The 27,292-nt window shown below is 50.1% G+C and overlaps 8 protein-coding genes across 8 annotated transcripts; 5 read left to right on the forward strand and 3 right to left on the reverse strand.

The window, feature by feature from the left end:
• Positions 1 to 7,237: 7,237 nt before the first annotated feature.
• Positions 7,238 to 12,695, forward strand: PG997_001076 (Chromosome segregation atpase; the record flags this gene model as incomplete). Its single annotated transcript, XM_066805391.1, has 3 exons — positions 7,238 to 7,356; positions 7,437 to 11,088; positions 11,160 to 12,695. The coding sequence occupies 3 exons, from the start codon at positions 7,238 to 7,240 to the stop codon at positions 12,693 to 12,695; spliced, it is 5,307 nt and encodes a 1,768-aa protein (XP_066675164.1).
• Positions 12,696 to 12,718: 23 nt separating this feature from the next.
• On the forward strand, positions 12,719 to 13,176 carry PG997_001077 (uncharacterized protein; the record flags this gene model as incomplete). The annotated part of the gene is made up of 2 exons (XM_066805392.1): positions 12,719 to 13,039; positions 13,084 to 13,176. 2 exons carry the CDS (start codon positions 12,719 to 12,721, stop codon positions 13,174 to 13,176), a joined length of 414 nt encoding a protein of 137 aa, XP_066675165.1.
• Positions 13,177 to 13,920: 744 nt separating this feature from the next.
• PG997_001078 (uncharacterized protein) lies at positions 13,921 to 17,545 on the reverse strand (the record flags this gene model as incomplete). Its single annotated transcript, XM_066805393.1, has 4 exons — positions 13,921 to 14,697; positions 14,790 to 15,175; positions 15,857 to 16,301; positions 16,403 to 17,545. 4 exons carry the CDS (start codon positions 17,543 to 17,545, stop codon positions 13,921 to 13,923), a joined length of 2,751 nt encoding a protein of 916 aa, XP_066675166.1.
• A 508-nt stretch (positions 17,546 to 18,053) lies between these two features.
• On the forward strand, positions 18,054 to 20,042 carry PG997_001079 (uncharacterized protein; the record flags this gene model as incomplete). The annotated part of the gene is made up of 1 exon (XM_066805394.1): positions 18,054 to 20,042. One exon carries the CDS (start codon positions 18,054 to 18,056, stop codon positions 20,040 to 20,042), a length of 1,989 nt encoding a protein of 662 aa, XP_066675167.1.
• A 221-nt stretch (positions 20,043 to 20,263) lies between these two features.
• PG997_001080 (uncharacterized protein) lies at positions 20,264 to 20,668 on the forward strand (the record flags this gene model as incomplete). The annotated part of the gene is made up of 1 exon (XM_066805395.1): positions 20,264 to 20,668. The coding sequence occupies one exon, from the start codon at positions 20,264 to 20,266 to the stop codon at positions 20,666 to 20,668; it is 405 nt and encodes a 134-aa protein (XP_066675168.1).
• Positions 20,669 to 21,344: 676 nt separating this feature from the next.
• PG997_001081 (uncharacterized protein) lies at positions 21,345 to 23,097 on the reverse strand (the record flags this gene model as incomplete). The annotated part of the gene is made up of 4 exons (XM_066805396.1): positions 21,345 to 21,532; positions 21,570 to 22,258; positions 22,428 to 22,945; positions 23,008 to 23,097. The coding sequence occupies 4 exons, from the start codon at positions 23,095 to 23,097 to the stop codon at positions 21,345 to 21,347; spliced, it is 1,485 nt and encodes a 494-aa protein (XP_066675169.1).
• Positions 23,098 to 24,163: 1,066 nt separating this feature from the next.
• PG997_001082 (uncharacterized protein) lies at positions 24,164 to 24,538 on the forward strand (the record flags this gene model as incomplete). The annotated part of the gene is made up of 1 exon (XM_066805397.1): positions 24,164 to 24,538. One exon carries the CDS (start codon positions 24,164 to 24,166, stop codon positions 24,536 to 24,538), a length of 375 nt encoding a protein of 124 aa, XP_066675170.1.
• Positions 24,539 to 25,685: 1,147 nt separating this feature from the next.
• Positions 25,686 to 26,579, reverse strand: PG997_001083 (uncharacterized protein; the record flags this gene model as incomplete). The annotated part of the gene is made up of 1 exon (XM_066805398.1): positions 25,686 to 26,579. The coding sequence occupies one exon, from the start codon at positions 26,577 to 26,579 to the stop codon at positions 25,686 to 25,688; it is 894 nt and encodes a 297-aa protein (XP_066675171.1).
• Between the last annotated feature and the right edge of the window lie 713 nt (positions 26,580 to 27,292).

Here is a 27,292-nt window from a genome sequence, read left to right on the forward strand (position 1 = left end):
AAACTTTAACGTGTAATAATTTTATAATTATAATGTTTAATTTAATTTAAAAAGACCGGATCGGTTTAATTATTTAAGCGATACGAAAACCCTTAAATTTATTAAGTGAAAAAGATATTATAAAAGTATATAACGTTTTTAAAACTACTTTACGTTACTAAATTTATATTCGAACCTTACGACGCGATATTTAATATTTACGGTATAAATTAAATACGAATAAAAAGAGGTATTTCGTAAATATATAATTAATTTAAATATTTACGGGATGTTTTTTAAGATTATTAATGTAAAAGATATAGTTAATTTTTTTTTACCGCGTTACGCGACGGCGAGCGTGTTAATAAATATTAAGTTAAGCGTTTTATTAACCGGAACCCGGACTTTAAAACTTAAATAAACCGTTAATATAACTATTAAAAGGCTTTTTATAAAGATTTAAACGTTATTTTCGATTAATTTAAGCTAGTTATAAATATTAAGGCTAAATACGGTATCGTTAACGAGGATATATAGAATTTCGATGAGACCGGTTTTATAATAAATATAATCGAGTTAACTTTCGTTATAATACGCGCCGATCGGCGTGGGAAAGCGAAGTCGGTTTAGTTTAATAATCGAAAATAGTCGACGGCGATTAAATGTATTAATTCGTAAAGTTAATATATTCCGCCTTTTTAATTATTTAAAGTTAATATTACCTTGCGAATTAATTACGCGAAAGTAGTTTACCGGGCGATTAAATAATTAAACCGATTTTTAATAAATAAACCGATAATAAAATAAGCTTAAATTAAATTAAGTACTTTAATAAATATATTAAGTTATAAACGAAAAGTCGTTACTATCTCTTAATTCTTAACGGTTATAAGAGTTATATTTCGGCCGAATTTAAGGTATATTATTAAAATAACGACATTATTATAATTAATATACTTCCTTATTTATCGCATTTATTTTAATTTTTTAATATAGTACTTTATTCGTTTTTAAAGCGTGCTTATTCGAAAAAATCGAGCTATTTATTAAGGCCTTAATAAATTATATTACGAAGTTCGAGTTTTTTATCGCGTTTAAAGCTATATATTTCGTTATTTTTATAAGAATTAATATTAAATTTAAATTTAACGTATTCGGCTTAATATTTTATAACTTAAATAAAGTAACGTAGTTTACTATTACGCGACGTATATTATTTAGCGACGCACTTTTTTTACTTTTTAACTTTTTTATATAAATTAATTTAATTATAATATTTAAAATTAATTAAAATTATTCGTTATTTAATTCTTCGCTTAATTTTATATCTTTTTTATATATTCGCGCATTGTGACCTGTTTCGCCGTAAACATTATAGCGTTTTCCACCGGTCGCCTTCCGTTTCGACGAACCCTTATTTTTACCTTTATCGGGCGCTAAACGCTTCCCTTTTACCTTTTCGTTTTATAACTGCTGAGATTCCTTAATAGTAAAGGCTCTTTTAAGCTGGACTCGCGATTTTTAGTTCTCCGGCGCTTAAAAAGTGCTAAATTAGCTTTTTTAGTATATATATTTTATCGCGTATAAAGGTTATTTTATAGGCTATTTTAATTATATTTTTTCGCTATTTAATTTATCGTATTTAAAATCGGCGTCAGAGAGTTTCTTTAATAAATAAATACCTTTTTTAATATAAGTAGAGTGCTTAGTTATTTATTAAGGGTTAAACGGCGTTTAAGGGTCGTAGGTATTAGCCGTCCCCGGACGGGATAGGTTAAGTGTAGGCGTTCGGAGACGTATATTTAATTTATTAATTACTTCGTTAAGATTATAAAAGATTAAATTAAAAGCGTTAAATGCGGATTTAATGTTATTTTTCGTAAAAATAGCGAAATACGCGGCTTTAAAAACGATAAAAAAACTCGAGTTTTATAATATAATTTATCGAAGCTTTAATAAATAGCTCGATTTCCTTTAAATAAATACGCTTTAAAACCGAATAAAATATTATATCGAGTAGTTAAAGCAGGTGAAATAAATAAGGAGGTATACCGAGTATAATAATATTATTATCTTAGTAATATATCTCGAATTCGGCCGAAATATAGCTCTCGTGGCTATTAATAATTAAGAGGCGGTGGGAACTTTTCGTTTACGTTTTAATGTGTTTATCGAAATACTTAATTTAATTTAAGCCTATTTCGTTATTAGTTTAATTATTAAAAGTCGGCTTAATTATTTAGTCGCCCGGTAAATCGGTTTCGCGGGATTAATTCGCGAGGTAATATTAATTTTAAACGATTAAGAACGGCGAAATGTATTAACTTTACGAATTAATATATTTAATCGCCGTTGCTTATTTTTAATTACTAAGTTAAATTGATTTCGCTTTTTTACGCCGCTCGGCGCGTATTACGACGAGTGTTAATTTAATTATACTTATTATAAAGCCGGTTTCGTTAAAATTTTAAATATTTTCATTAACGATCTCGTATTTCGCTTTTATATTCGCGATTAACGTAAACTAGCCGGAAATAACTTTAAAATTTTTATAAAAAGCCTTTTAATAATCGTACCGACGATTTATTTTAGTTTTTAAATCCGGGTTGCGGTCGATAAAGCGCTTAACCTAGTGCTTACCGACGCGGTCGCCGCCGCGCGACGGTGGTAAAAAAATTAGCCATATTTTTTATACTAGCGAAATCGGGAGGTATCTCTCGGATATTTAAATTAATTATATATTTACGAAGTACCTCTTTTTAATTAAATTTAGTTTACGTCGTTTCGGTCGGATTTCGCGTTTTAAAATTCGGCCGTAAATTCGATAACGTAAAGTTAATTCGAGTATATTATAAACTTTTATTATTACTCTTTAGTTTATTTAATTCGGTCCGTTTCGTATCGCTTAAATTATTAAAACTATCCGATTTTTTTAAGATTAATTAAATATTATAATTATAAAAGTATTACGCGTTAAAGTTTAATTATATTAGAATTAAATTTAAATGCGTCGCTAAGTAATATACGTCGCGTAGTAGTAAACTACGTTAATTAATAAGCTAAATATACGTTTTTAAACGTTTATACTTAACTTATTTTATTTAAAAACGGCTAATATTTACGACTTTTAAACGCCGTTTAATTTTTAATAAATAACTAAACACTTTAACGTGGTTTACTATTAAGCGGGCTATATTATTAAGCGGGTCACTCTTTTTAATTTCCGATACATTTAAACTTTAACACGTAATATCTCTATAATTATAATGCCGATTTAATTTAAAGAAAATAAAATCGTTTTAATAATTTAAGCGACGCGAAATTTAATAAATCCTTTAAGCGAACGAGCTATTACGAAAGTGTATAACGTTCCCCGAGCTACTTTAAATTACCGAATTAATAGCCGAACCTTATAACGCGAAATCCGACACTTACGATATAAATTAAATTTAATAAAAAAGAAAGTACTTTGTAATTTTATAATTAATTTAACGTAGTTTATTACTACGCGATATATATTACTTAGCGACGCACTTTTTTATTTTTAACCTTTTTATATAAATTAATTTAATTATAACGCTTAAAATTAATTAAAACTACTCGTTATTTAATTCTTCGCTTAATTTTATATCTTTTTCACATATTCGCGTATTATAACCTGTCTCGCCGCAAACACCACAGCGCCTTTTACCGGTCGCCCTCCGCTTCGACGAACCCCTATTTTCACCTTTATTAAACGCTAAACGCTTCCCTTTTACCTTCTCGTTTTATAGCTGTTAAAATTCTTTAATAGTAAGGGGCTCCTCTAAGCTAAACTCGCGACTTTTTAACTCTCCGGCGCTTAAAAAGTGCTAAATTAACCTCTTTTAATATATATATTTTATCGCGTATAAAGGTTATTTTATAGGCTATTTTAATTATATTTTTCGTTATTTAATTTATTATATTTAAAATCGGCGTCGGAGAGCTTTTTTAATAAGTAAATACCCTTTTTTTAATATAAATAAAATATTTAATTATTTATTAAAAGTTAAACGGCGTTTAAAGGTCGTAGGTATTAGCCGTCCTCGAACGAGATAAATTAAATATAAACGTTTAAAAACGTATATTTAGCTTATTAATTACCTCGTCGAGATTATAAAGGATTAAATTAAAAACGTTAAATCCGGATTTAATATTATTTTCCGTAAAAACAGCGAAATACGCGGCCTTAAAAGCGATAAAAAACTCGAGCTTCGTGATATAGTTTATCGAGGCCTTAATAAATAACTCGATTTCTTTTAAATAAATACGCTTTAAAGCCGAATAAAATATTATATCGAGTAATTAAAGTAAGTGAAATAAATAAAGAGGTATACCGAGTGTAATAATATTATTATTTTAATAGTATACTTCGAATTCGGCCGAAATATAGCTCTCGTGGCTATCGATAATTAAAAGGCGGTGGGAATTTTTCGTCTACGCTTTAATATATTTATCGAAGTGTTTAATTTAATTTAAACTTATTTTATTATTAGTTTAACTATTAAAAGTCGGCTTAATTACTTAATCGCCCGGTAAATCGGTTTCGCGGGATTAGTTCGCGAGGTAATATTAGTTTTAAACGATTAAAAACGGCGGAATATATTAGCCCTGCGAATTAATATATTTAATCGCCGTTATTTATTCCCGATTATTAAACTAGACCGATTTCGTTTTTTTTTACGCTATTCGGCGCGTATTACGACGAGTATTAACCCGATTATACTTATTATAAAGCCGGTTTTATTAAAATTTTAAATATTTTCGTTAACGATCTCGTATTTCGCTTTTATATTCGCGATTAACGTAAACTAGCCGGAAATAACTTTAAAATTTTCGTAAAAAGCCCTTTAATAATCGTATTAACGATTTATTTTAGTTTTTAAGTCCGGGTTACGGTTAATAAAGCGCTTAACTTAGTGTTTACCGACGCGGTCGCCGCCGCGCGACGCGGTGAGGTGATTAGTTATATTTTTACACTAGCGAGATCGGGAGGCATCCCTCGAATATTTAAATTAATTATATACTTACGAAATACCTCCTTTTTAATTAAATTTAATTTACGTCGTTTCGATCGAATTTCGCGTTTTAAAGTTCGGCTATAAATTCGATAACGTAAAATTAATTCGAGTATATTATAAGCTTTTATTATTGCTTTTTAATTTATTTAATTCGGTTTATTTCGTGTCGCTTAAATTATTAAAACTATTCGATTTTTTTAAAATTAATTAAGCATTATAATTATAAAAGTATTACGCGTTAAAGTTTAATTATATTAAAATTAAATTTAAATACGTCGCTAAATAATATACGTCGCGTAGTAATAAACCACGTTATATTTTAAAAGAGGCTAATTTAGCTTTTTTAAAGCGTCGAAGAGTTAAAAAGTCGTAAATTTAACTTAGAGGAGCCTTTTACAATTAAGGAATTTCGAAGGCTACAGGATAAAAAGGTAAAAGGAAGCGGCTAGCGATTAATAAAAGCGAAAATAGTGGTTTATCGAAGAGGCGCGCGACGAGCGGCAGGCGCTATAAGATCTACGGCGAGATAGGCTATAATGCGCGAATATATAAAAGTATATAAAATCGCGTAGCGAATTAAATAACGAATAAATTTAATTAATTTAAAGCGTCGTAATTAAAATACCTTTTATAAAAGTATTAAAAGTATTAAAGGTAGACCACTTAATAATACGGGCCACTTAATAGTAAACTACGTTATAAGTAATATAGATCTATTTTCTACTAATAAAGTTAGGCTATAGGACAAGTAAATAGCCAAGGCGCTACGCCGTCAAGCGTGGCATATCCACCATCGCCATAAATCAGAATAGTCTCCGGTGGTCCCGTGAATAAGTAGCTACATGGAGCGAGGAGAGTATGGTAGTGTTCGACTTGACCATTTATAGAGTCTTACATAAACAACAGTAGCTAAAAGTTGCGATCCTGCGACTGGACTGGTCTTGTCAAGCTGCTGCACGGTCCGTTCCATCAAGCCGGAGAATTTGGTGGTTCCACGCAATCTAGACTGGTGATGCACCGCCGTCATAAAACTAGAGCTGCACCAGATCTGCTGTATAAATGAAAAGAAAAGGAAGGAATAAATATGCTGCGTCTTAGCACGAACTCCTCATCCATTCGTTCGGCCATTTTCCCACTGCCGAGTCTGACCACTTGTACATAGTGCTGTCCTGAATGGTTCTTTAACGTGCGCTAATAGCGATGGCTTCTCTATGTGTTGTGCATTCGGGGCAGTGGGGTTGACGATCCCCGGCCTGAACACCTCTTTGTGTACACGGGGACACACGGGGACACACTCGCTGCCTGTGTATGTCTCGAACAGTCTCGAACAGCATCCGCTGAGGTCGATTTGGGGATTACTTGCACTAGCAGAATCTTATGTCTTGCAGCACAGCCTATCATGGCCCGCCATATGGTGTGGTGTCTGGGTGTCTGGGGTTTCTTGGGAAACAAAAGGTTCACCGACAGAAGCAACGTACGTTGAGCCGGATTGTTTACTTCGGCGATGGCTGTCACAAATCAGAGGCGAGTGGATGACGTCGGGTCGCACAGATTGGGTCAAGTGCACGTCTTTTGGGGTGTTTCACCGTTCCCCGGGGAAAGATAGCAGCGCTGTTGCTGTGGTGATGTCGAGGCGGGAAGGCGCCAGCTGGGATTGGGCGAGCTGGTCCAATGTTTTCCTTGGACTACCTTGGACCTGCATGCACCCATTCCGCTCGAGGTGCGGCCCAACCAAGTGCATCCCCCCAATGCAGGCAAAATCCCTGGTGAATTGGTGAATTGATCGATGGGACTCCAGTTGCCCTCCATTTATTGTTCTCTCTCTCTTATAGACCCTCGGAATATTACTAGGAGCTTGGACGGCAACCTTGCTCCCTTGGTCTCTTTTGCTCTTCCGGCTGACCCTCCAAGCAACCATCATCAAGCCTTGGTTCTGGCTGGCTTGCGTTCAACTTATGATTTTGATACCAACTTGATCTTTTCTGTGTTTTGTTCAAGCCGCCGCTGCTGCTTCTGCTGCTGCTTACCTGCTAGCAGCTACTTACTTACTTACATTCGACTTTTGATATTTGTACTGTCCAACATCAGGCGTGTGGACACCCAAATTCCTTGGTTCATTGTATGGTACCGAGCCACACCACGTACACGATATTCCACCAAGACAGCACATTCCTCCCCACTACCACGCCAACTGCATTGCATCAACCGCCGCCAGAATGCCTCCGGTCGAGCGCGATGCTCCCGCTGACCGGGTTGACCGGCCGCAGCATCTGAGACATCAATCGTCTGCCTCGTCTGCCACGTCTGACCAGATGCGAGGAGCTCTCATCCCAATGTATGTTTACTTGCTGACACTACTACTGCCATCACCTCTTCTTTGCCAATGCCTCTGTTTCGTATGCTTACACAACGCAGGTGGGACAGCTCAGACCCTGAACGGGCGCCGCCTCCTCTGCCCTTGAACCCACAGTCGCCGACCGTCGGCGTCGGCACATCTAGGATAGGCACGTCTGCGGCGATACAGTCGGCGCATGCCGCCTTGAATGAAAAGGCCCGCGAGAATGCCCTCGTACCAACCATGCAGAAGCGCGTGCCCTTGAGCGACATGTCTCCGGAAAAGGCACTAGTCCCCCGAGGAAGCCCACACAAGCGAATGCAGTCTCTCCAGGCACCTACGGTCCGCGATCTTAGTTTGATGATCGAGGGCTCTGCGAGACGTGATTCCGTCAGCTCCCTCGCCCAGAGGGCGCATTCGCCTGAGAAGAACAGCAGACCCGGGACGCCAGTACGCGGGCGAGAGAGCGAAAGGGCCGGCTCCATTGACCGCGAGCAGCGAGACAGCACTCCCACACCAATGCCCATCACCTTGACGCCAGTCATGCGGCAACAAATGAAGAGGGCGCCCCACAGCATTCTAAGCGAAAATACGCCACCCCAGTCAGCGACAATGCTTGCTCTGCAAAACATGCCTACAGTCTCCTTAAAGGACACACAACCCAGGGAGCTACCCAGGGAATCGCAAAGGGAACCATGGAGAGAATCCCACAGAGAGAAGGAATTTCCAATGCCAGAACCCTTAGCCCCGATCACGAACCACTCCGCAGCTATGGGAAAGACGGCACCGTCGATGGACAATCTTTCCCACCAGATGGTCACTCTGACGGGCATCGCTACGGCTTTACAGAAGGAAATGGCCACGCTGAGCAGGCGAAGCAGGGATAATGCAACGGACCTCATGAGTTTGAAAGAAGCGACCCATGCGCGAGACGAGGACATCCGAAAGAGTCTCCGTGAAATTGTCTCGGCCAAGAAAGCAGAACAACGAAGCGCGCGAGAAACCTACGGTGATACCCTATACGTAGAGCACAGGGGGCATGGCAGCCCTCCGCCATCCAAGAACGGCGGCTTCTCTTTACCTCGAATACCATCTCCTAATAGCTTTGCTGCCTCAATGGATGGCTCTACGCTAAGTATGAACTCAAGTGCTCCGTCACTGGTCGGAGATTCGCCGGCCACGCTCGCCCTATTGGAGAAGATCATCCGAGAGATGGGCACCAAGGATGGACAGGACGGGATCGTCGGCCGATTGACCGAGTTGGTGGAGATGCTGCCAGGCATGGCTTCTTCTGTCAAAGTTGAAGAACTCATACAACAACTCAAATCCACTTCTCAAGAGCTCTCACTTGTGCCAGCTGCCGGCCAAGGCGGTGGCGGCGGCGGTAACATGGGACGGCCGCGTAACTTCAGCTTCGACGAAGATGACGATGGAAGTCTGCGCGAGCTGGACTGGAGCCAACAACACGGCTCGATGGGCCAGCGGGCCAATGCTTTGCTACACGACAGGGAACACCAATCGCCGGCCGCCGCTCACGGCCATGAAGTACTTAACGAGGAGGTTATCAAAGTCATCCGCGGCGTTAAAGACAGCGTTGCTGCAGGTGGCGGCCTAACTGCCGAAGTCAAAGCTCTCGTTCGGGAACTCCGTGGCGAAGTCCTTGGCATGGGTCGGGACATAGGCCGACGTCTGGACGAAGTCAGTACGAAGACCACCGGCAAGGAGGAGCCTGCCACTAAGGTGCAGATGGAAAGGATCGTCGATGAAGGCATCGAGCAAGTGAAGCTTCATGTGAACGAACTTCTTAAAGAGCATCGCAGGGTTTCATCCGCATCCATGAAATCTATGGTCGACTACCAGGAGATCTACAATGCCTTGAATGCCGCACTCAACGACCAAGAGGCTAATAAGGCACAGCCGGATCTGTGCCGAGATGATGTCATCCACGCGATAAAAGAAGCATGGGAGGACTACAAACCAGAGATCTCCGTCGAACAGATCGGCCTCGACCGCGACGAGATCCTTGTTTGCTTGAGGGAAGGCCTTGAAGACTTTGCGCCGCAGCGCGACACCCCAGATGGCGCAACCCGGGAAGATGTATACGAAGCCATTGCCGAAGGGCTGAAGAACTATTCCCCGCCAAAGGTCGAAACTCCGGCAGGCCTCTCACGCGATGAGATACTCGAGGCGGTTAGAGAGTGCCTTGAGGAATTCGAATTCCCCGTAGCCCCATCAGCTATGAACGACCTGACAAAAGATGACATGCTCGATGCTGTTAAGCAAGGCCTCAACTCCTTCGAATTCCCCAACAACGCAAATGCGCTCGTCCCTCATGGGGCTCAAATTGACAACAACGAGGTGATCGAGAGACTTCACGACATAATGCAGTCCATGCGTGAGGAGTTCAAGGCCATATCCGAGGAGGCAAAACAGAACATTGCCGCAAATGGCAGAGACACGGAACAAGTCATTGACGCGACGAAGGATGGTATCGAGCAGCTTCGTGTTCACATGGAGGAATATATCGACCGTGCCAGTTCGGAGAACAGCCAGGCAGCTCACATGGACAGTCTTCTCCACAGCCTTGACGGATTCCGTGGCGAAGTAGCAGAGCTTATCGCCAGATCCGAAGAAGGATCCAAGTCAGTCCTCACTGAAGAGATCGGGTCGCTTCGAGACGCTGTCAACTCGGTACTCGTCCCGCACACACCTCCCATGGCCGACAATAGAGAAATCCTGGAAGCGATGCGAGATGGTCTCGAGCGAGTTCGCCAGGAGTTGTTGCGTCCTCACGCCGGCACCGCTGAAGTCCTTGATGCGATGCATGAGGGCTTCGGTGATCTCCGTGCCAGTGTTGAGCGGATGAGCAACAAGCCCGTCGACTTGACAGCCAATGACGAGATCCTCGACGCCCTAAAGAGCGGGCTCGATGGCGTGAAGCAGGACATCATCCTGCTTCGGGAAGAGCAGCAGAACCCGAATGATAGAGCCATCGCCACAGTAGGCGATACTAGCAGCAATGCTATGGTTCCTATATCCGCAGATGCCCTCAAGCAAGACGATATTAAGAATCTTGAAGTTATGCTTACCCAACTACGGACCCAGATGGAAGCTCTGGAGCCTGCAGCACCGACGGAAAGCCTCTCCAAGCAAGATTTAGCCGAAATGGAGAACATGATCCGCAACGTGCAAGAATCTGTTGTTGGCATTACCGAGAAGCAGGCGCCTGAGAGCTTGTCCAAGGACGACTTGGCACAAATGGAGGAGATGTTGCGCAAAGTTCAAGAATCGGTCGCGGGCATAGAATACCTTAGAAAGAAGGACCCTGAGAACCCTGACGATCCTGGAATTCCGGTAAACATGGAAGATGCAGCAAACAAGGAAGATGTCCTGGCGATCGAAACCATACTGCGCAACACCAAGGACCGAATCGAGGATCTGGTAGATGGAGAGCAGGCCGTCAGAAAGGACCATATCGACAATATCGAAACTCTCGTACTGGAGACTAAAGAATCAGTTGTCTCTATAACGGGACAGCTGGAACTGATTTCCAAGAAGGAGGACATTGCGGCCGTGGAGCTTCTAGTCACCCAACTCACAACTGGCCTCGACAAGATGAAGGAGCGCGCCGAAAAAGTCTCTCGAAGACCCCGAGAAAGTAACCAAGACGGATGTCAACGCCATCGAAGCCGTCTGCTACGACGTCAAAACCATTATCGAGCAGATGTTAAAGTCCGACATTGCTGCTTTGCCTACCAAGGAGGACCTGAAGCCCCCTTGAGGACGTCACCAACGAAGTCAAGACCGTCTTGGACACTCAGGTGGAGGCCAACGCCAAGGCCTTCGAAGAACGTCAAGCCGAGATCGTTGGTGTTGGCGAGCGTGTGACTGAGGTGAAGACGTTCCTCGAGGAGTTCCAGGGTCTGCTGAAGGGGAAGCTCGAGGACGAGGGCAATGGTCTGGAAGCTTTGCAAAAGCTCCTTGCGGCTCTCAGCGAGACTATCGAGTCGAGCACGGTCGCAGCTGACCTCAAGGAGATGCACGAACTAATGAAGGCAGAATTTGAAGAGTCCAAGAACGGTGTCGCCGGGGCTAAGCTAGATTCCGACGAAAAGCTCCAGGCTACCAGCGATACTCTGAGCACCAAGATCGACGAGAAGGTCGGAGAGTTGATCACCAAGTATGAGGCGTTCGAACTCGTTATGGACGGCCGCTCAAAGGCCGGCGAAGCTCGGGATGTGGAGCTAGAGGCTGCGGTCGTCGGAACTAAGGCCATCGCTGATGAGCTGAAGCTGCTGATCGACACGCTCGGCTCGACCGTCACCGACTCCATGGAAAAGATGGAGGAGGCTTCAAAGACGGTGTTCGGCCGCGTGGATGACCTCTTCTCCAAGTCGGAAGAGAACCACTCCGAGGACAAGAACGAGCATTCCATGACGCGGGATCAGGTCCAGGCTGCTGTAACTGCCGTCGAGGGCCTGCAAGGCCAAGTGGTGGAATACCAGCCCAAGATTCTTGAGTCGATCAAGGACGTCCTTCTCATCGTGGGCCAGCATTACGAGCATGCCCAGTTGACATCAACAGATCTGCAAAAGCAGATAGAAGACGTCAAGGAGAAGGAAAACCAGCTACTATTGATGCCTCCGCCCGAGAAGTATGACGACACGGAGGTGCACTCAAAGCTCGACAAGCTGGTCGATTACTCCCAACTTGACACGCTGGACAAGGTTCATGCCCAAGTAGTGCAGACTGCATCCGACATCTCCAGCTTCCTGGAAGCTCAAACCAAGCGCATAGAAGCCGACCACGAAGACCATGAGAAGCATCTTCAGGAAACGGAGAAGAAGGTGCAGGAGACAAACATCAATCTTGCCGTGGCACAAGCCGAAAAGGAGCATGTCGAAGCTAACGTTAGCTCCTTGCGGTCGGAAGAAGAGCAGCTTCGCGAGAGCATCATGTCGCTCAGGACAGAACAGGAATTACTCCAACGACAAAAGACACGCCTGACAGCTGATGTCTCATCTCTTGAGACAGCGATGCACATCCGCCGTGAAGAGCTTCAGGCTATGGAAGCAAGAGCCGAGGGTCTCGAACGCCGTATCCTCGAGGGCGTTCTTGATCACTCCCGTGCACTTCTTCTGACCAAAGCCGGGACCAAAGGGCGCGATGCCATGTCTCGCAAGCGTGTTCCTGGTGCTAGATCCGGCCTGGCGCCTGTCGATCCTGCCTCGCTCAACGCCCAGGCCCCGTCAGCCCACCGCAAGGCCGTCAATATCGCAGTCAACGGCAACCGAGGCCTCATTCCCCCAACCCTGCCGGGGCAGCGCGGCGCATTCTGAGTCTCAGCCAAATCAACAACAACATGGCCTCTGGCGGCATAAAGCGCAGCCAGAGCGTGCGCACTGGCAACGGACCCCTGCGTAAGAGCAGCTGGGGCGGTGGCTTGGGCAAGAAGTATGGCGACCTGGAAGGCGACAAGGAGAACGAGGTCATCGATTCGGTTAGAGAGATCGATGAGCCTTCTGACGAGGCCGAGCCCGAGGCCGAGCCCGAAGCTGAACCCGAAGCTGCGCCTGAGCCTGAGCCAGAGTCTGCCGTCGACGATGCTGCTAGCGAAGAAACAGCTGAGCCGAATGAGGACCCTGAAGCCAGCGGCGCAGAGAGGACAACGCCAGTGATGCTGGTACCCTCAGGAGGTCCAGCCTTGGCACCACCGTCATAACCGAGACCGAGGGTGGCTATACCGAGGACGGCTACACTGACGAGGATTACGACAGCCGCACCGAGCGGGGTCGGGACGGAGAGTATCGCCGATACTGATTCGATGGATGACTTATCGGTAGTAGGAGACGACAGCAATGCGGTAGTTGTGCACGCTGTTTAGGGTGCGGGGATGGATTGATGATGGGACGAGGGACGAAGAAGGAATGTCGATAATGTCTTAAGGAGAAGGAAATAGGGTATGTCGGCGACATTACAGGTTGTCTGTCTGTCGTAGCAGGCAAAAGGGTTTGGTTCGGGGTTTCATTGTAGATACACACATTACGAGTCTTGTTTTTATTGTTCAGGTCTAGGGGCAACGGTATTACGAATCATGATCGAGTCGTTAATTCTTACTGCAGGTTGACACATGAGAATATAATTTTGCTACCCGTATCTTCCGTATGTCTCGTCTGCTATTAAGTGATAAATCTCGCAACCAAGTGAGTTCTTGTAAATATGCAAAGTAGTTCACTGTTCGGGCCCGGCTGCCACTTGCCGAAGAAATACACGATGTGATATCAGGGGTATATATTGTACAACATCCGTACCTAGTCGACTACCTAATCAGATCCCAACTCTGCCCAAGACTCCTTATGCATGACGCATGTCTACGGGTATCCCATTCGAACTAAGTAACTTATTTGATCCTGTGCTTCATGCCAATGACGTCCGTTCCCATGAGTTCCCACAGGCACTCCGGCAGGTTGACGTGCATCTCGCCCTCGTCCCAGCCGTTCTCCAGTATGGCGGCGAGGACGCGGGGCACGGCGAGGGCGGTGCCGTTGACGGTCCAGGGAAAGGTCATCTTGCCGTCCGTCTTGACGCGGGTCGCGAGGCGGCGCGTCTGGTAGTCGGTGCAGATGCTGGCGCTCGTGACCTCGCCCCAGCCCTCGTTCTTCTGGCGGCGCGAGGGAAGAAGGCCTCGATGTCGCATTTGCGCGCGGCCGAGGCGCCGAGGTCGGTCGAGGGCATCTCGAGGATGCGGCAGTGCAGGCCGAGCATCTCGAGGATCTCGGTCTGGATGTCGACGATCTCGTCGAAGAGCTCGGTCGTGGACGACTGGTTCGGCTCGGTCCAGGCGAAGAGCTCGACCTTGTTGAACTCATGCACGCGGTACAGGCCCTTGGTGTCGGCGCCGCGGGCGCCCGCCTCGGCGCGGTAGCAGCGCGAGACGCCGACGCGCTTCAGGGGCAGCTCGGACTCCTCGAGCAGGGTGTCGGCCTTCATGCCCGCGAGCGGGATCTCGGCCGTGCCGGCGAGGACGAGATCGGGCTTGCCGCGGTCGCGGTCCGCGGCGGACTGGGCGAGGTTGTAGATCTGCGTCTCGCCGTGCTGGTCGCGCGGCTGGAAGCCGCAGGCGGCGGCGATGTGGCCGTAGACGATGCTGGGCGGGGTGACCTGGCGCCAGCCGTGGCGGGTGGCGACGGCGAGGGCGAACTGGATCAGGGCCTGCTCGAGGCGCGCGCCCTGGTCCAGGAGGTAGTACCAGCCCCAGCCGGTGGAGGTGGCGGCGCCGGCGAAGTCGAGGAGGCCCAGCTCGGAGCCGATGTGGACGTGGGAGCGCCAGACGCGGTCCGACTCGGAGGGCACGGGCTCCGGGTGGTCGTTGATGTAGGAGAGGACGAGGGCCTCGTCGCCGCGGGGGTCGAGTCGCTCGTCAGGTTGGGGACGGCGAGGGCCATGTCCTCGATCTCGCGGGTCAGGCGGTCCTCGGCCTGCTCGATGGTGGAGAGCTGTTCCTTCAGCTGCTTCGCCTCGGCCAGCAGCTCGTCCTTGGACATGCTGCGCAGGCGCTCGGTGGCGGGGTCCTCATCGCCCGTCGTCGTGGCCGAGTTGGCAATCTGTTTCCGCAGCAGGTTGCTGCGCTCGCGCAGGTGGCGGGCGTCGCGCTGGTGCTCCTGCCATTGCTGGTGCAGGAGGTTGATCTGCGCCGGGTATGCGCTCTGGGCTTTGTAGTTGCGCTCGATGCAGTTTTGCTCGTACAGGGTCGGGTTCTGGCGGATGTGCTTGATGTCGATGCTCGGCCGGGGGCGGTGGTCGGCCGACCAGAAGCGGGCTCTGTCGCCGTGGTCGTCAGGTTGGGATTATTGCTGCTACGGCGTGGGATCGACGTATGGAAGAAGCGGGTTTGCGCAGGGCGAAAGCGACATCGCATGCAGACGAAAGAGGCCTGAGGCGGTCGCATATTCAACTCGGATGCGATGCGAGCTACTGGAGAGAGACTGCAAGAAGGTCGGGACAGTCTCTGCCTCTTGTTATATCATGAGCTTGAAACTAAGGCAAGTAAGTACAGGCCGGAGGGAAGTTCCGGGACTGGCGACATGGACAATGGGCCGAAATTTTGAGATCGCGGGACGCCCAAGTTCAGGTGCTGAACATTTATTTTAACGTAGCTGCAGAGCTCTCCCGCATTTTGCCAATTGGTTAGGTACTTAATTGACCGGGGTGCAGCTGCTTTAGCCGTCTGGCCGGGTTGGAACCGTTCAGTTGGTCACCCGTCACCACCAAACATCGTGCCATTCTCTGTCCATTTACAGTTTTCATTACGCCGTGACGCCTAGTTAACCGAGGGTATCGTCATGTGTGGGATGGCCAACACGCCCACATTGCATCAGATCTACGAGTGCAGTGCCTACTCCAGCTAGGTACAGTCCTACAACGTCCTGACTGGCTGCTTTGCTGCCTACACAGTCCCCCCAGACCCCCAGCGTCCAGCTGGTCGCTTGATTGCCCTGACCCCTAATCAGGCCACCAGTGCCCATGCTCTGCCGCTGTTGCTTCTGCTGCGCCTGCACGTCCACCTCATGTGGCCGGCTGGCCCCATTGACGCCCTGCTGGAGCCAAATGTCTCGTTCGATCATAGCAAGTGCTGGCACCTTCAGCTGCGTCGCCATGCTCGCGCCGCACCATGGGCCCAGTGTATCAATCACTCGCAACACGCCCTGCACCGGCGTTCTGTAGTTCTTTTCCTGTCGTATGTGTTCTTCCACCTCGTCCACATCTACTGGCGCATGCGCCGGGTCCAGAGGCACCGCCTCTTCTCCAGAAGCGCCGGATGGGTCAGTTTGTGATATCGTCGGTATTGGTCCATCGTTTGTCTGTCGGCTTGCGTTGCGCTTGAGCTTGGGGTTTTTCCTGTAGGCGTCCGCGCCCTTGCCTTGGATGGGTTCCCATCCCTTTTCCTGGGCCAGGAGGAAACCTCATCAAAGATACGGCCGCGAAGCCCAATGATGTTAGAGCACCCGCCACTGAAAATGATGCGTGACATGCACATAGCCCTTACGTCCAGGGGCAGCTGAAGTAAACCGCGATAGATCAGCAAGTGGAGAGGGAGCTCATGGTCGTCGAAGCATGCTGGCGCATAGCGAGTCTCGAAGAACGTGGTCTCGCATGGTTCAGCCAATTGTGAAAAGGGAACCTCTATCGTCTTGCTAGGTTTGCACGAAGTAAGATGGATTGGCGTAGCTGTGGAGTCTTCTGCAGGATCCGGAGTGTCGGATTCATCAGCCTCATGAAGAGTAGGCAATCCTTCGGTCTTGGACTGCTTCGGGGTCTTCTCCGATTTCTTGCACCAGAGCATGCGGGTAGCAACTTCCTCGCACTCTTCGAAGCTGAGGATGTCCTTTGGTGTTGGTGCTTCCTCTGCTTGTGACTCGGCGGTCCGGCCTTGGAGGGCATTCACCAAAAAGTTCATTGTCTCCTCCAGCAGCTTCTTGCCGGCTCGGACGGTGCGCCATGTCCGCACTTGGCGAAACTCGTAGACTGCCGTGACTATGGTCTCGTTCCAGCCAATGTCCACCACCAATCCAGAGCGCACCCCTGCCGCAAAGGTGGCCATGACCGGCGACGAGAGAAGGGATATGGTGGGGATCTGGAAGTTGCGGAAGAGCGTGCTGAGGGTGGACGATAGAAGCGGCAGAGGCGCGGCCGGCGGTAACACCAGCGAGATCCTGCGCGGTTTCGAGTCGACCAGGAGATAACGGGTGAATGTGTCTCGCAGCACACGCTCGAGTTTGTCGCCCACGAGGCCCAGGTCTTGGCCCCTCACATCGAGCTGGCAAAGCTCGTGGTCGCTTCCCCAGGCCTTGCCCGCCATTCTCTTTCTCCAGTCATGCTCGTAGCCGGGCTCCCAGGCGCGGTAGTCGCCGGCTCGTTTGTCGTGCTCGGAGTCGAAGGCGACGATGCGTTTGGGGGTGGAGTCGCCGGCAAAGCCCACTCGCAGTTTCCGGCAGCCCAGCTCGATGATGATGATTTCTTCCTCGGCGCGGGCGCTGGAGGGCGAGCCGAAGGCCGAGGTGGATAGTGGTCGTAGTGGGGTGTGAGGAGCGCCGGATGTAGAGTCTCTGGCCGACGGCTGGCCACCGGCGCGGATGTTAGACACAGACCGGTGGGCAAGAGTCGGCCTTGCATCGGGGTCGGAGGCCATGGTGGTGATCGTGATGGCTTATGTCAACCGTGGGGGTAGCTGGTCGTAACTGGTCTTACGCAAAGAGCATGGCTGCTTACATGCAATTAGCTACACATCAGGGAATGAATGAGGATGCAAACGCGCCGCGACAGGGCGATGCGCGAGTCCAAGTGGGATGGAGCCGCCTGGGTTTAATTGAAAGCCAGTGAGTGAGTGAGCGAGTGTTGGACCGACCTGACAGGGATTGTTCGGACAGGGCCTGGCGCCTGGATTGCTTGTACCGATACTTTTGGGCTCCAGTTCCCCTACCAACCGGTCGCTAAAGTCAACAATAAGCTTCCCAATTCGGCCATCTGGTCAATTTGATGGCCTCAACCTTGGCGTTTGAAACGTGACGCAACGCTAGGGTCAGAGGAACTCATCTGGGTATAACCTTATCAAATGAAACAGCAACATCCAAAATAGCTTTCAAACCAACTTGCCCGACCAGAAGGCCCATGGGCAGAGAACTAGCTGGCTGGCCACGATGGGTATCAAGGGGATCTACAAGGAAATAGGCACCGGCGAGCGCATCTCGCTCACAAAGCTCGCCGTCGACCAGCTGGAACAAACAGGCCGGCCACTGCGCCTAGCTATCGATATCTCCATCTGGCAGTTCCAGGTCCAGGCCGCTCGCGGCGGTTCCAACCCGGCCGTCCGCACCCTGTTCTACCGCCTCCTGCGTCTTCTCAGCCTCTCCATCCACCCCATTTTCGTCTTTGACGGCCCCAACAAGCCCGCTTTCAAGCGCAACAAGCGGTCCGGCCGCGGCGATGGCGTCGCCACCGCCATGGCCAAGCGCATGCTCCGCCTCTTCGGCTACAAGATCCACGACGCGCCCGGCGAGGCCGAGGCCGAATGTGCCCTGTTGCAGCAGCGCGGCATCGTCGACGCCGTCCTGAGCGAGGATGTCGACACCATCATGTTTGGCTGCACCAAAACTTGGAGGAACTGGAGCGCCGAGGGCACCAAGGGAAGCAAAACTCCGACCCACGTGTCTGTATACGACACCCATTTGCTCCGGAATGGGGAATCGGGTCTGGACCGCGAGGGAATGGTCCTCGTGGCTCTGATGAGCGGCGGTGATTATATCCCGGAGGGTATTCCGGGAGCGGGAGTTAAACTGGCTTGCGAGGCTGCTCGGGCGGGGTTTGGGAAATCGCTCTGTCTCTTGAAGAAATCCGACACGGCCAAGCTCGACGGATGGAGGGACAACCTCATTCACGAGTTGCGCACCAACGAGAGCAAGTTCTTCCGCACGAAACACAAGGCCCTCACGGTTCCCGAGGACTTCCCTAATATGGAAGTCCTCCGGTACTATACACACCCGGTCGTATCCCCATCAGCCAAGCTTGACCAACTGAAATCCCAGAAATGGGAGAGCTCGCTTGATGTTCTGGGGCTACGAGAATTTGTAGGCGAGACGTTCGACTGGAGCTACAGGGCCGGGGCCATCAAGTTCATTCGCGTCCTCGCGCCCGGGCTACTCACAAGGAAGATCATGAATCTAAGCCAGAAGCGTGAAAGTCAATCACTCGATGTCGAAAGCCTAGAGGCAGCGGAAACGAGTCTGGTCAAATCAATCACGAAGAGCAGGGTTCACTTTAGCACAGATGCTACCCCAGAGCTCAGGTTGAACTTCATCCCAGCGGATATCGTGGGCTACAATTTTGAGGACGAGCCCGAGGAGGAGATCAACTTTGCTCGAGATGGGCTGGCATTGAACAGTGACGACGAATTCGAAGCGGTGGCCGATGAGGACAGCCCAGAGGGTACAGCCAAACCTTCAACCCGGAAACCATACAGCCCGACTGAAACGGATGTTATGTGGACGCCAACAACTGTTGTCAAACTCGGTATTCCGATTATGGCTGAAGATTGGGAAGGGGCTCAGCGGGTCAAGGAGAGTCGAAAGAAGACAAAGGCGGCGCCAAGGTCAAAGTCCAAAACGGCTAGTGTACAAGCTGGTGCCCTGGATCGATATGTCAGGGTTACCAAGAATAATGCAGCGGCGCAGGTGACAGCCGCGGAGAAGCCAAAAGACAAGCCAGAGTCTGCCATTAGGGGCCGCAGTCCTCTTGAAAGCCTCTCATCGCTCGGCACACAAAGGAGACCTTCGCCCCCACCACTCCCTCCTCCTACTCAGAAACCCGCCAAACCCCTGATTTCACAATCACAACCCAGCAGTAAGCAGCAGCCTAAGACCAGGAAGAAGGTCCAGGCTCAGCCTCCGCCGGATTCCGGTGTCAACCCCTGGACGCTCGCTGGCTTACAGCACAGTCCTAAGGCCAGTAGAAGTAAGAAGACAACGGACTATGCTACCGCACCCGACGAGGTCATCTGCATTTCCTCTAGCCCCATTGCGTCACCTCAGTCACCTGTTCGCCGCCCCCGAGGCAACAAACCAGGACCGCAAAGGAAGATTGGGCGGATCCCATTACAAGCCCGCACAAGAGGCGATCCATTTCACCATTAAGTCCCTCGCCGCCAAGGTCTGGATTCCACGAGAGGTCACTTAGTCCAATCCCTAGGCCCCGCCAGGACCGGAGGAAGCTGGCCAGGACAGAGTCGATGCCTGTCAGTCCTTCCGTAGCCCCTCCCAGTACCCGGACCTCCGGAGCCCGGCGAGGGGGCTAGAGAGGGTGCAAAGTGATGTGCTGGCGGATCAAACGGCGCTCTCAATAGAGTCGGATGACGATGACCTACCGCCACTTAGTAGCTTCCTGCGGCCGCCCTCGTCAGAATCCGACCGCTCCAAGCTCAGCTATCTCCGCGCCGGTGGGACACAACAGCGCCCCGGTACCACAAAGTGCGAGGGACTTCACTTTATCTGCATTCGCGTCCAAAACGACTACTGCGTCTACTGCTGCTGCCAGCACAGCGAAACCATCACGTAAGAGCGATGTGAGAAAAGCAGGCCAACCAGCCAGACAACAAGCAAAGTTGAACGACGGAGTATTCGGCATGCGCACGACGAAGAAAGTGTACAAGCCGCGGAAGAGCAACCCGGGCTACTTCCGGGAGATGGACGTGCCGGAAGAGGAGGCTGAACAGGACCAGGAATTGAGTTTGATCGACCTGACCGGCGAGCCAGACTACTAGTAAGATTGGATAGAGAGGATGATGGTATTCTGTATAATATTTGGCATGTGTATATTTGGCTAGGCGTTAGGAGTTATCTGGGCTTCCTTGGGGCATATACGTGATCACGAATACAAGATGATACCCTTGACTTCAAGTTTTCGATCCGAGACTCCCAATTTATGATGTACGCTGTGGACGATCTCCAAATAGAGTGAATGTGTGATACACAGCGAAGGCGTAGAGATGTGAGCTCATCACCGCCCACCGATTTTCGTCGCACCGGTGTTTCAGGTACACTTGCATAATGCCATTCATTCGATTTCGAGTAGTATTTAGAATATTTCTGTACTTATATGTTGGGTATCCTGCGACAAGAAAGGAAAAGAAGGAAAGGGCTCATCAAAACGCCAACCATTATATCCCACCTTCCCTCTCTTCCCATCTCATCAGGGCATTCGGGCATATGGGAGTATGGAGAAGAAAAAAGCACAACAACAGCGACATCCTCCGTCTCCCGTTCCGTTACACATCATGAAACTCGTCATACTATATCAACATGCGATCATTTCCCTCTTTTCATTCGGTCCCGCGTGAACAACCTCATTCTTCACAGTGGAGTTTTACTCCTCGGCGGCCCAAGGCAGGTCCCGCTCAACGACGCGGATGCAAGTCAAGTAACTCACAGGAGACGCAGTCACCATACCGCCCGCTGCCGACCCTCCTGAACCGTTGCCATCTTTCCCCCACTTCCGGTATTGCTCAGCTCGAGCTCAAGCCCCGTCCCCATGAGAGGTCGCACGAGCTCGCGCGCCGCTGACTTGAGCTCGTCGACGCGCTTTCGAACCGGCGCAGATTGTCGCGGCTGTAGAGGTCCGGCGTGAGCTTGAGGAAGCGCTTGCAGTCGTCGTGGGTCAGGTACGAGGCGCCGCTCGCCGAGCCGAGGGCGCGGTACGTCCGGCCCAGCGAGGCGAGCGTCGGCGGTGGCGGCGGGGCGTGCGACGCAACAACGGCGCCCGATGCTGCGGCGCGACTTGAGCCATGGTTACTAGTGCTGCCGCCGTGGTGGTGGTGATGGCTGCGGCGACCGTCGGACGACGACGTAGGTGGCGGCGGCGGAGGGGCGGGGATGTGTTGTCGGCAAGCCACTGTCGGAAAAAGCTCACGGCGAGCCAGTCGAGGTAGGAGGTCGAGGGCGTGACGCGCTCACCGCGCGAGTTGGTCAGATTGAGGCGGAACAGCCTGCCCTCGATGCGCGCAATAGTCTCTTCGAGCTCGTCGACCTTGTCCTCGATAATATCGAGGACCACTTCGGGGAACGCGCTACGGATGCTCCGCTCGCCTGCGGGCCATTGACCCACGACGTGGATCAGGGCCTCCTGGAAGATGATTTTGCTCCGGCTTAAATAGCCCAATCGCAGGTAGGATACTGGGTATTTCGCAACCTGCTTCCATAGCCGTGACTGAAACTGGAGCAAGTGGTGGTCGACGCGGGGGCCGCAGACGGCTAAGGCGTCGTATTGGTCGGCAAGAGTGAGTAGCGATTTGCACTGCACATAGGCATCCGCAATATTGATGCCGTCCATGACAGGCGGGTAATTATAGAAAATCCTGAAAAAGATTGTCATAGTCGCGTAGAAGGTCAGCGTCTGCTTGCGACAGCGGGGCCTCTTCGTCAACCGGCGGAGGGTAATTTTGAGGATGCCGGTGATGATTGCTGCCAAGGGAAAGGTTTGCGACGGATCGGAAAAAGGAGGACGTTGAATGCGACGAAGCAGACTGCGTATGTTTATGCCGGCTTGATGATGTATTCGCAATGGCGTCTCGCGCTCCTACACTTGCTCCACCACCACCGCCGCCGAATATTGAGTTGCTGGGAGGTGGCGGTAATGCGCGACTGCTACTACTGTCCGCCTCCTTCTGGACGAGCATAGGAATGTCGTCGGGGCCCGCCCCGGGATCCAGCTCGTACCTCCACCGCTTCCTCGAACCACCAGGCGAGCTCGCGCGCGGTCTTGCGACTTCGGCCGAACTCCTGCCACTACCCGTGCCGCTGCCCCCAAAGCTGACGCTGACGCCGCTGTCCTCCCCAATCCTCGAGAGCTCCCTGGTCGGCGGCGCTGCTTCTGGCAGGAGCGGCAGCACACTAGCCTTGCTCCATTCCTGGCTGGTGCTCGCCTCGAAGAAGCCGGAGCAGCGCGTCAAGGTATGGCGGTGCAGGAGATATCGGTTCTCCCTGCCGCCGGCCCGGATGACGATCTCGACGTCGCCCGAGTGGCTGAAGACCGGGAACTCATTCTGTGGTATGTAGGAGGTCCCCCGGCGTGGGATCGGTTGTATCGCTTGCTCCGGGATGAGACGTGCGGGCGCGAGGATGTTCGCGCTGAGACGACGGACTGGGCGCCGCGGACGAGGGAATGGGACGGGTTCGAGTCAGGTTGCGACACCATGAATACAACTATTATCGGGGTCGGTAGCTCTCGGGCTCTGTGCTATATATGTACCAAAACAATTGGTGGCTGGCTGGCTGGCTGGCGCTGCTCTTTTCTTCCCCAACGGATTTCCAAGAACTGCCTGGCTTTATGCGTGAAGCATAAAGTTCAGTGGCAGTAGATGCCCAGCGATCGAATCTCGCAGGATCGTTTGAGGAGGGGCAAACTTCACGTGGTGGCCGAAGCTCATTGACGATGATATGATGGCAAAAGGGTTCCCGTCCCGGAGAATTTCCCCAGGGTGTTGCACTAAAACAGGCCGTAGGGTAAGTAGGGTGAGAGGTGCGGAAGAATCCCGAGAAGATGGGACAGCTGCACGATTTGCACGAACTGCCGTTGCGTCCGAAAGAAGAGATATATCAAAGAAAGCAGCAGACCGCCCTGGACGGGTCTCCGAATAAGTTCGCTTTCTCGCTTGGACTGGTGACTGGGGGAATGTGTCGGCACACGTCCAAGCTCGTGATTCGCGATTGCAGACCGGCTTGATTGACTTTCTTGAGGCTGTGCGACCGTTCGCCACAAGGATGGGAGGCCGGCTCACTTAGACAGGGATGGCTGCAAGGTCTTGGTCTTGGGTATGGAGGAATTCAAGGGCGAACGGAGCTGGGTATGTCATCAATTTCATTCAGTACTTCGTAGCGACGACCTTCAGAGGACCAGAAACAGACGAAAACGACCGTGGAGTGGTGTGTTTATCCAAAAGCAAAATAGAAAATATTCATAACAAGTCGTCTGAAACTGCCCGCTCGAGGTGAGTGAATGCGGACAGCCTGCTGCATGCACCTAGTCTAAGTAGTATCTTCCCCTCCGAGTTTGCGAATAAGGTCCAAGTAAGCCCAGTCGCGCAGCAACTCCGCGTTCCAGCTTGTTTACCAGTGCTCCAATGGAAAGAAGGCTACACACACGAGCTTGATAGGCATGTAGTCTACCTAGTGCTTGTGTGTGCAACAACGAGTGCGTGCGTGCTGCAGTTAGTTCAGCCGACTGACTTGCTCGGTGCACGATTCCCAGCCAACCCCCAGCCATGCACTTTCGCCGGATGCAGCACCAGGGGAAAAAACTTGAGACCAAGGCAGACAGATCAGACACCTTGACACCAACACCAACACCAAAGCCAAGGGACACAAGCCGACAGGGAAACAAGTGGGCCAGGCAGCCCGCGAGCCCCGGCTTCGGCTGGCCTGTCGATAAGCACGATATCGCCCATCGTCCCCTCAGTTCAGCTGCCTTGGTCTTGAGCGAAGCGGAGATTGAAACGTCGTCGGCCAGTGGTTTCTGGCCCTCGAGTTGCCTCGAAACCCTGGCTCCCTGGCAATGGGGAACTTCATGGGAGGCCGTCTGCCCATCCTTCTCACCCAAAAACTCTTTACAAGGTGGTGACACCAGAACGAACACGTGACCAGTGTCCTCCTCACACTGGAAGAACAAATGGACTGACATGATGCCAGAAACGATATTGTAGGCAGGGCTGGCTTACAAACATATAGTCTTGCTCCTTGTAAATTCTCTGTAGAGTCGGCCTCTTGTAGGATTCCCAGAGGAAAGGGATTGCGCCACAAAATGAAACTATCACTGCCAACATCATAACATCATAGAAAGGGCGAGGGTCAGTCAGTAGCTAGGTAGAAAAGTAAGGATCATTATTTGAGAGCAACTGCTGTAAGCCTTCTCTTTTTTGATATCTGGGAGGCATCATCTTGATGGCAGGGCGTCTTGCTGTCTACTGGTCTCAAAATAAGAGCCGGCACGAGTTGTTGGTAGAGTGCCTCTTTTGGTTTGTCCCTTTGCACGAAGCCGAAGACCAAAGCTCGAGTCCCAACGTGTTTCTACATTACTGTCCCAATCACAGCGAACGAAATAAAACGACACCTTTTCTTTAAGGTCGCCCTATGGAAGATAACTTCAGGTTCTGGTTGCTTCAAGTATTTGCACATAGGGAGGACGTAGAAAGCTATAGGGATGCTGAAGTGGGAGCATTACCGCGCCGATCAGGGAGAAAACACAGCGTCTTGATTTCCGCTGAGCGAAGCATCTGGCACCTACCAATTAAAAGGTATCCGCCAGGTTATTGTGGGAGTTGCATCCATCAACTTTATAGCCACGAGGTGTCCTCCCAGATCCGGCAAATGCTTTTCATGCCACTTTTAAATTCTTATAACACCCGTGGATTGGCATTAATTCCAGCCATAGATGCGATCGTATTACCTAAAGGCCCACACATGAGGAAACAGTCAAATCGTCATTTCTTGATAAAAACTTTTTGAAATTGTTGCAACTGGTCGGCACCATGTTGCTCATAGATATTCATACAACTAGCAATACAGACCGTTTAGCCTTGAAGACATCAGAAACCCCAATCCCGGGATTTTTGGGAACGCAAGCAGCGACGCCGCCTGTCGCTGGGATGATTTGAAAAACGAAAACCGGAAATTCGTAGCAAGTCGAGAACTCCTGCCCAACCAGCCACACCCAAACAACGCCCACCAGTACACCATATCAGAAATTGCATATTGAACCACCAAGCGCTCGCGACCGGCCTTCATTGTTTAGCTCATGTCCATGTCGACGTCGCAATTTGACGTGGGCTGAGGTGTGCCGGCAGCCACCATCGGTGCAGTGCCTTCAAAGACAGGAGGAGAAGCCTTAAGGTTGAGGAATGCCTGGTTGAGATCCCTGCTCACAAGCTGGCCCTGACGCAGGTCCTCGCCAAAGAGGAAGTAACCTTCCGAGGCCTCGACGAGATAGGATTGAAGGCCCTTGCTCTCAAGTTGTATGTTGACATTCGTGACAGGGAAGTGGTTCTCAATGTAGCGTGCCCAGCCACGGGAAGCGGCTTGGATATGTTCGCTGTCGCTGATACGACTCCAGCCGATTCCGAGGTGGAGAGTGAAGTTGTCAACGACAGTTTCGCGCGCCGGATTCGAGCGATTGGAAGGTGTGTTGGTGGCAGGAATTGAAATGGAGTTCATATCCAGACGTTGTGACTTGGCGCTCCTCAATGACGGACGCGCTTGTTGGTTGACTGAGCGAGCTTCTTCGTTGCGGCGTACGGCATCCTCGGCCGCTTTCTCTTCAAGCCACGTCCCAGACTGGCTGCCGGCATTGGCAATGTACGTGGACGGTGACTTTATGAGAACCATTCCTTCGCCATAAACCCACTCATCTTCGGGTTCTTTTACAGGCTCGATGGTCTCGCGTTTGGCTTCCTCAACATCAAGATTGATAGAAGCCTCTTCTCTTGAGCGCTTACGGCCTGCAGTCTGGGCAAGTGACGGACGAGCAGAGGACTGAGCCCATACAGAAGAAGCGGGCTTGAAGGGCACAGCCTGGCTGAGGGGTGAGGCTTGGTGAGGGAACATGGGCATGCCAAAATGGGATTGATGGGCAGCGCTGGGGGGCATGGTGAGGACAGGAGACTGGGTGCGTGCGAAGGAACCCATGGTGACCTATGATAACTAGATGTCAGATGGAAAAGACAACAAGTGTGGTTAGATATTTCCCGAGGCTGTGGCGACCTTGAGCTGTGAGAACAAGAGCCGTGCTGGAACCCGTCTAGGTAGGAGGTAGGTAGGCAGGCAGGGGAGATGTCAGTGAAGTATGGTGCTAGATGGTATAATAAGTGTCAATGGGAACCTCAGATGGGTCGACAAGAGTCGAGATGGGTGTGAGGATGATATAATAAGGTAAGAGGCTAAGGGCCAGAGACGACGTTGGTGATGGGGGCGCAATGGAGGTGATGAGTTGGATGGAGAGAGAGAGAGAGATGGATAGATGGGAAGAATTCGAGGGAAAGAAGGAGGCAGTCTTAAAACAAGGATGTGGTTGCTATGGGAAGGCGTAGAGTGAAGTGGGAAAGAGGACTGGAGAGTGTGGGCATACAGGAAGGATTGGGTGTGTGAGAAAGAGCGAGAGAGAGCAGAGAAGTGCGATCCAGTGCAGTCAGTGTGTGTTCCGTTCGGCTGATCACGTACAGAGAACGAGAGAGAGCTTGAGGTGAGGTGAGAGGTAGGGTCCTAGTTGAGGTAGGGAAGGTAGGTACGGCTGGCAGGTACCTGCTACCCAGGGTCTAGTCTGATGGCACGCCGGAGGTACCGACTCGCCCGTTGACACTGCAAATGGATACATCCGTTGATCTTACCAGCCTCATTGCAGA

The sequence above is a fragment of the Apiospora hydei genome (assembly GCF_038363865.1).
Source record: "Apiospora hydei strain CBS 114990 chromosome Unknown utg000002l_segment0_segment0, whole genome shotgun sequence".
Taxonomy (NCBI): Eukaryota; Fungi; Ascomycota; class Sordariomycetes; order Amphisphaeriales; family Apiosporaceae; genus Apiospora; species Apiospora hydei.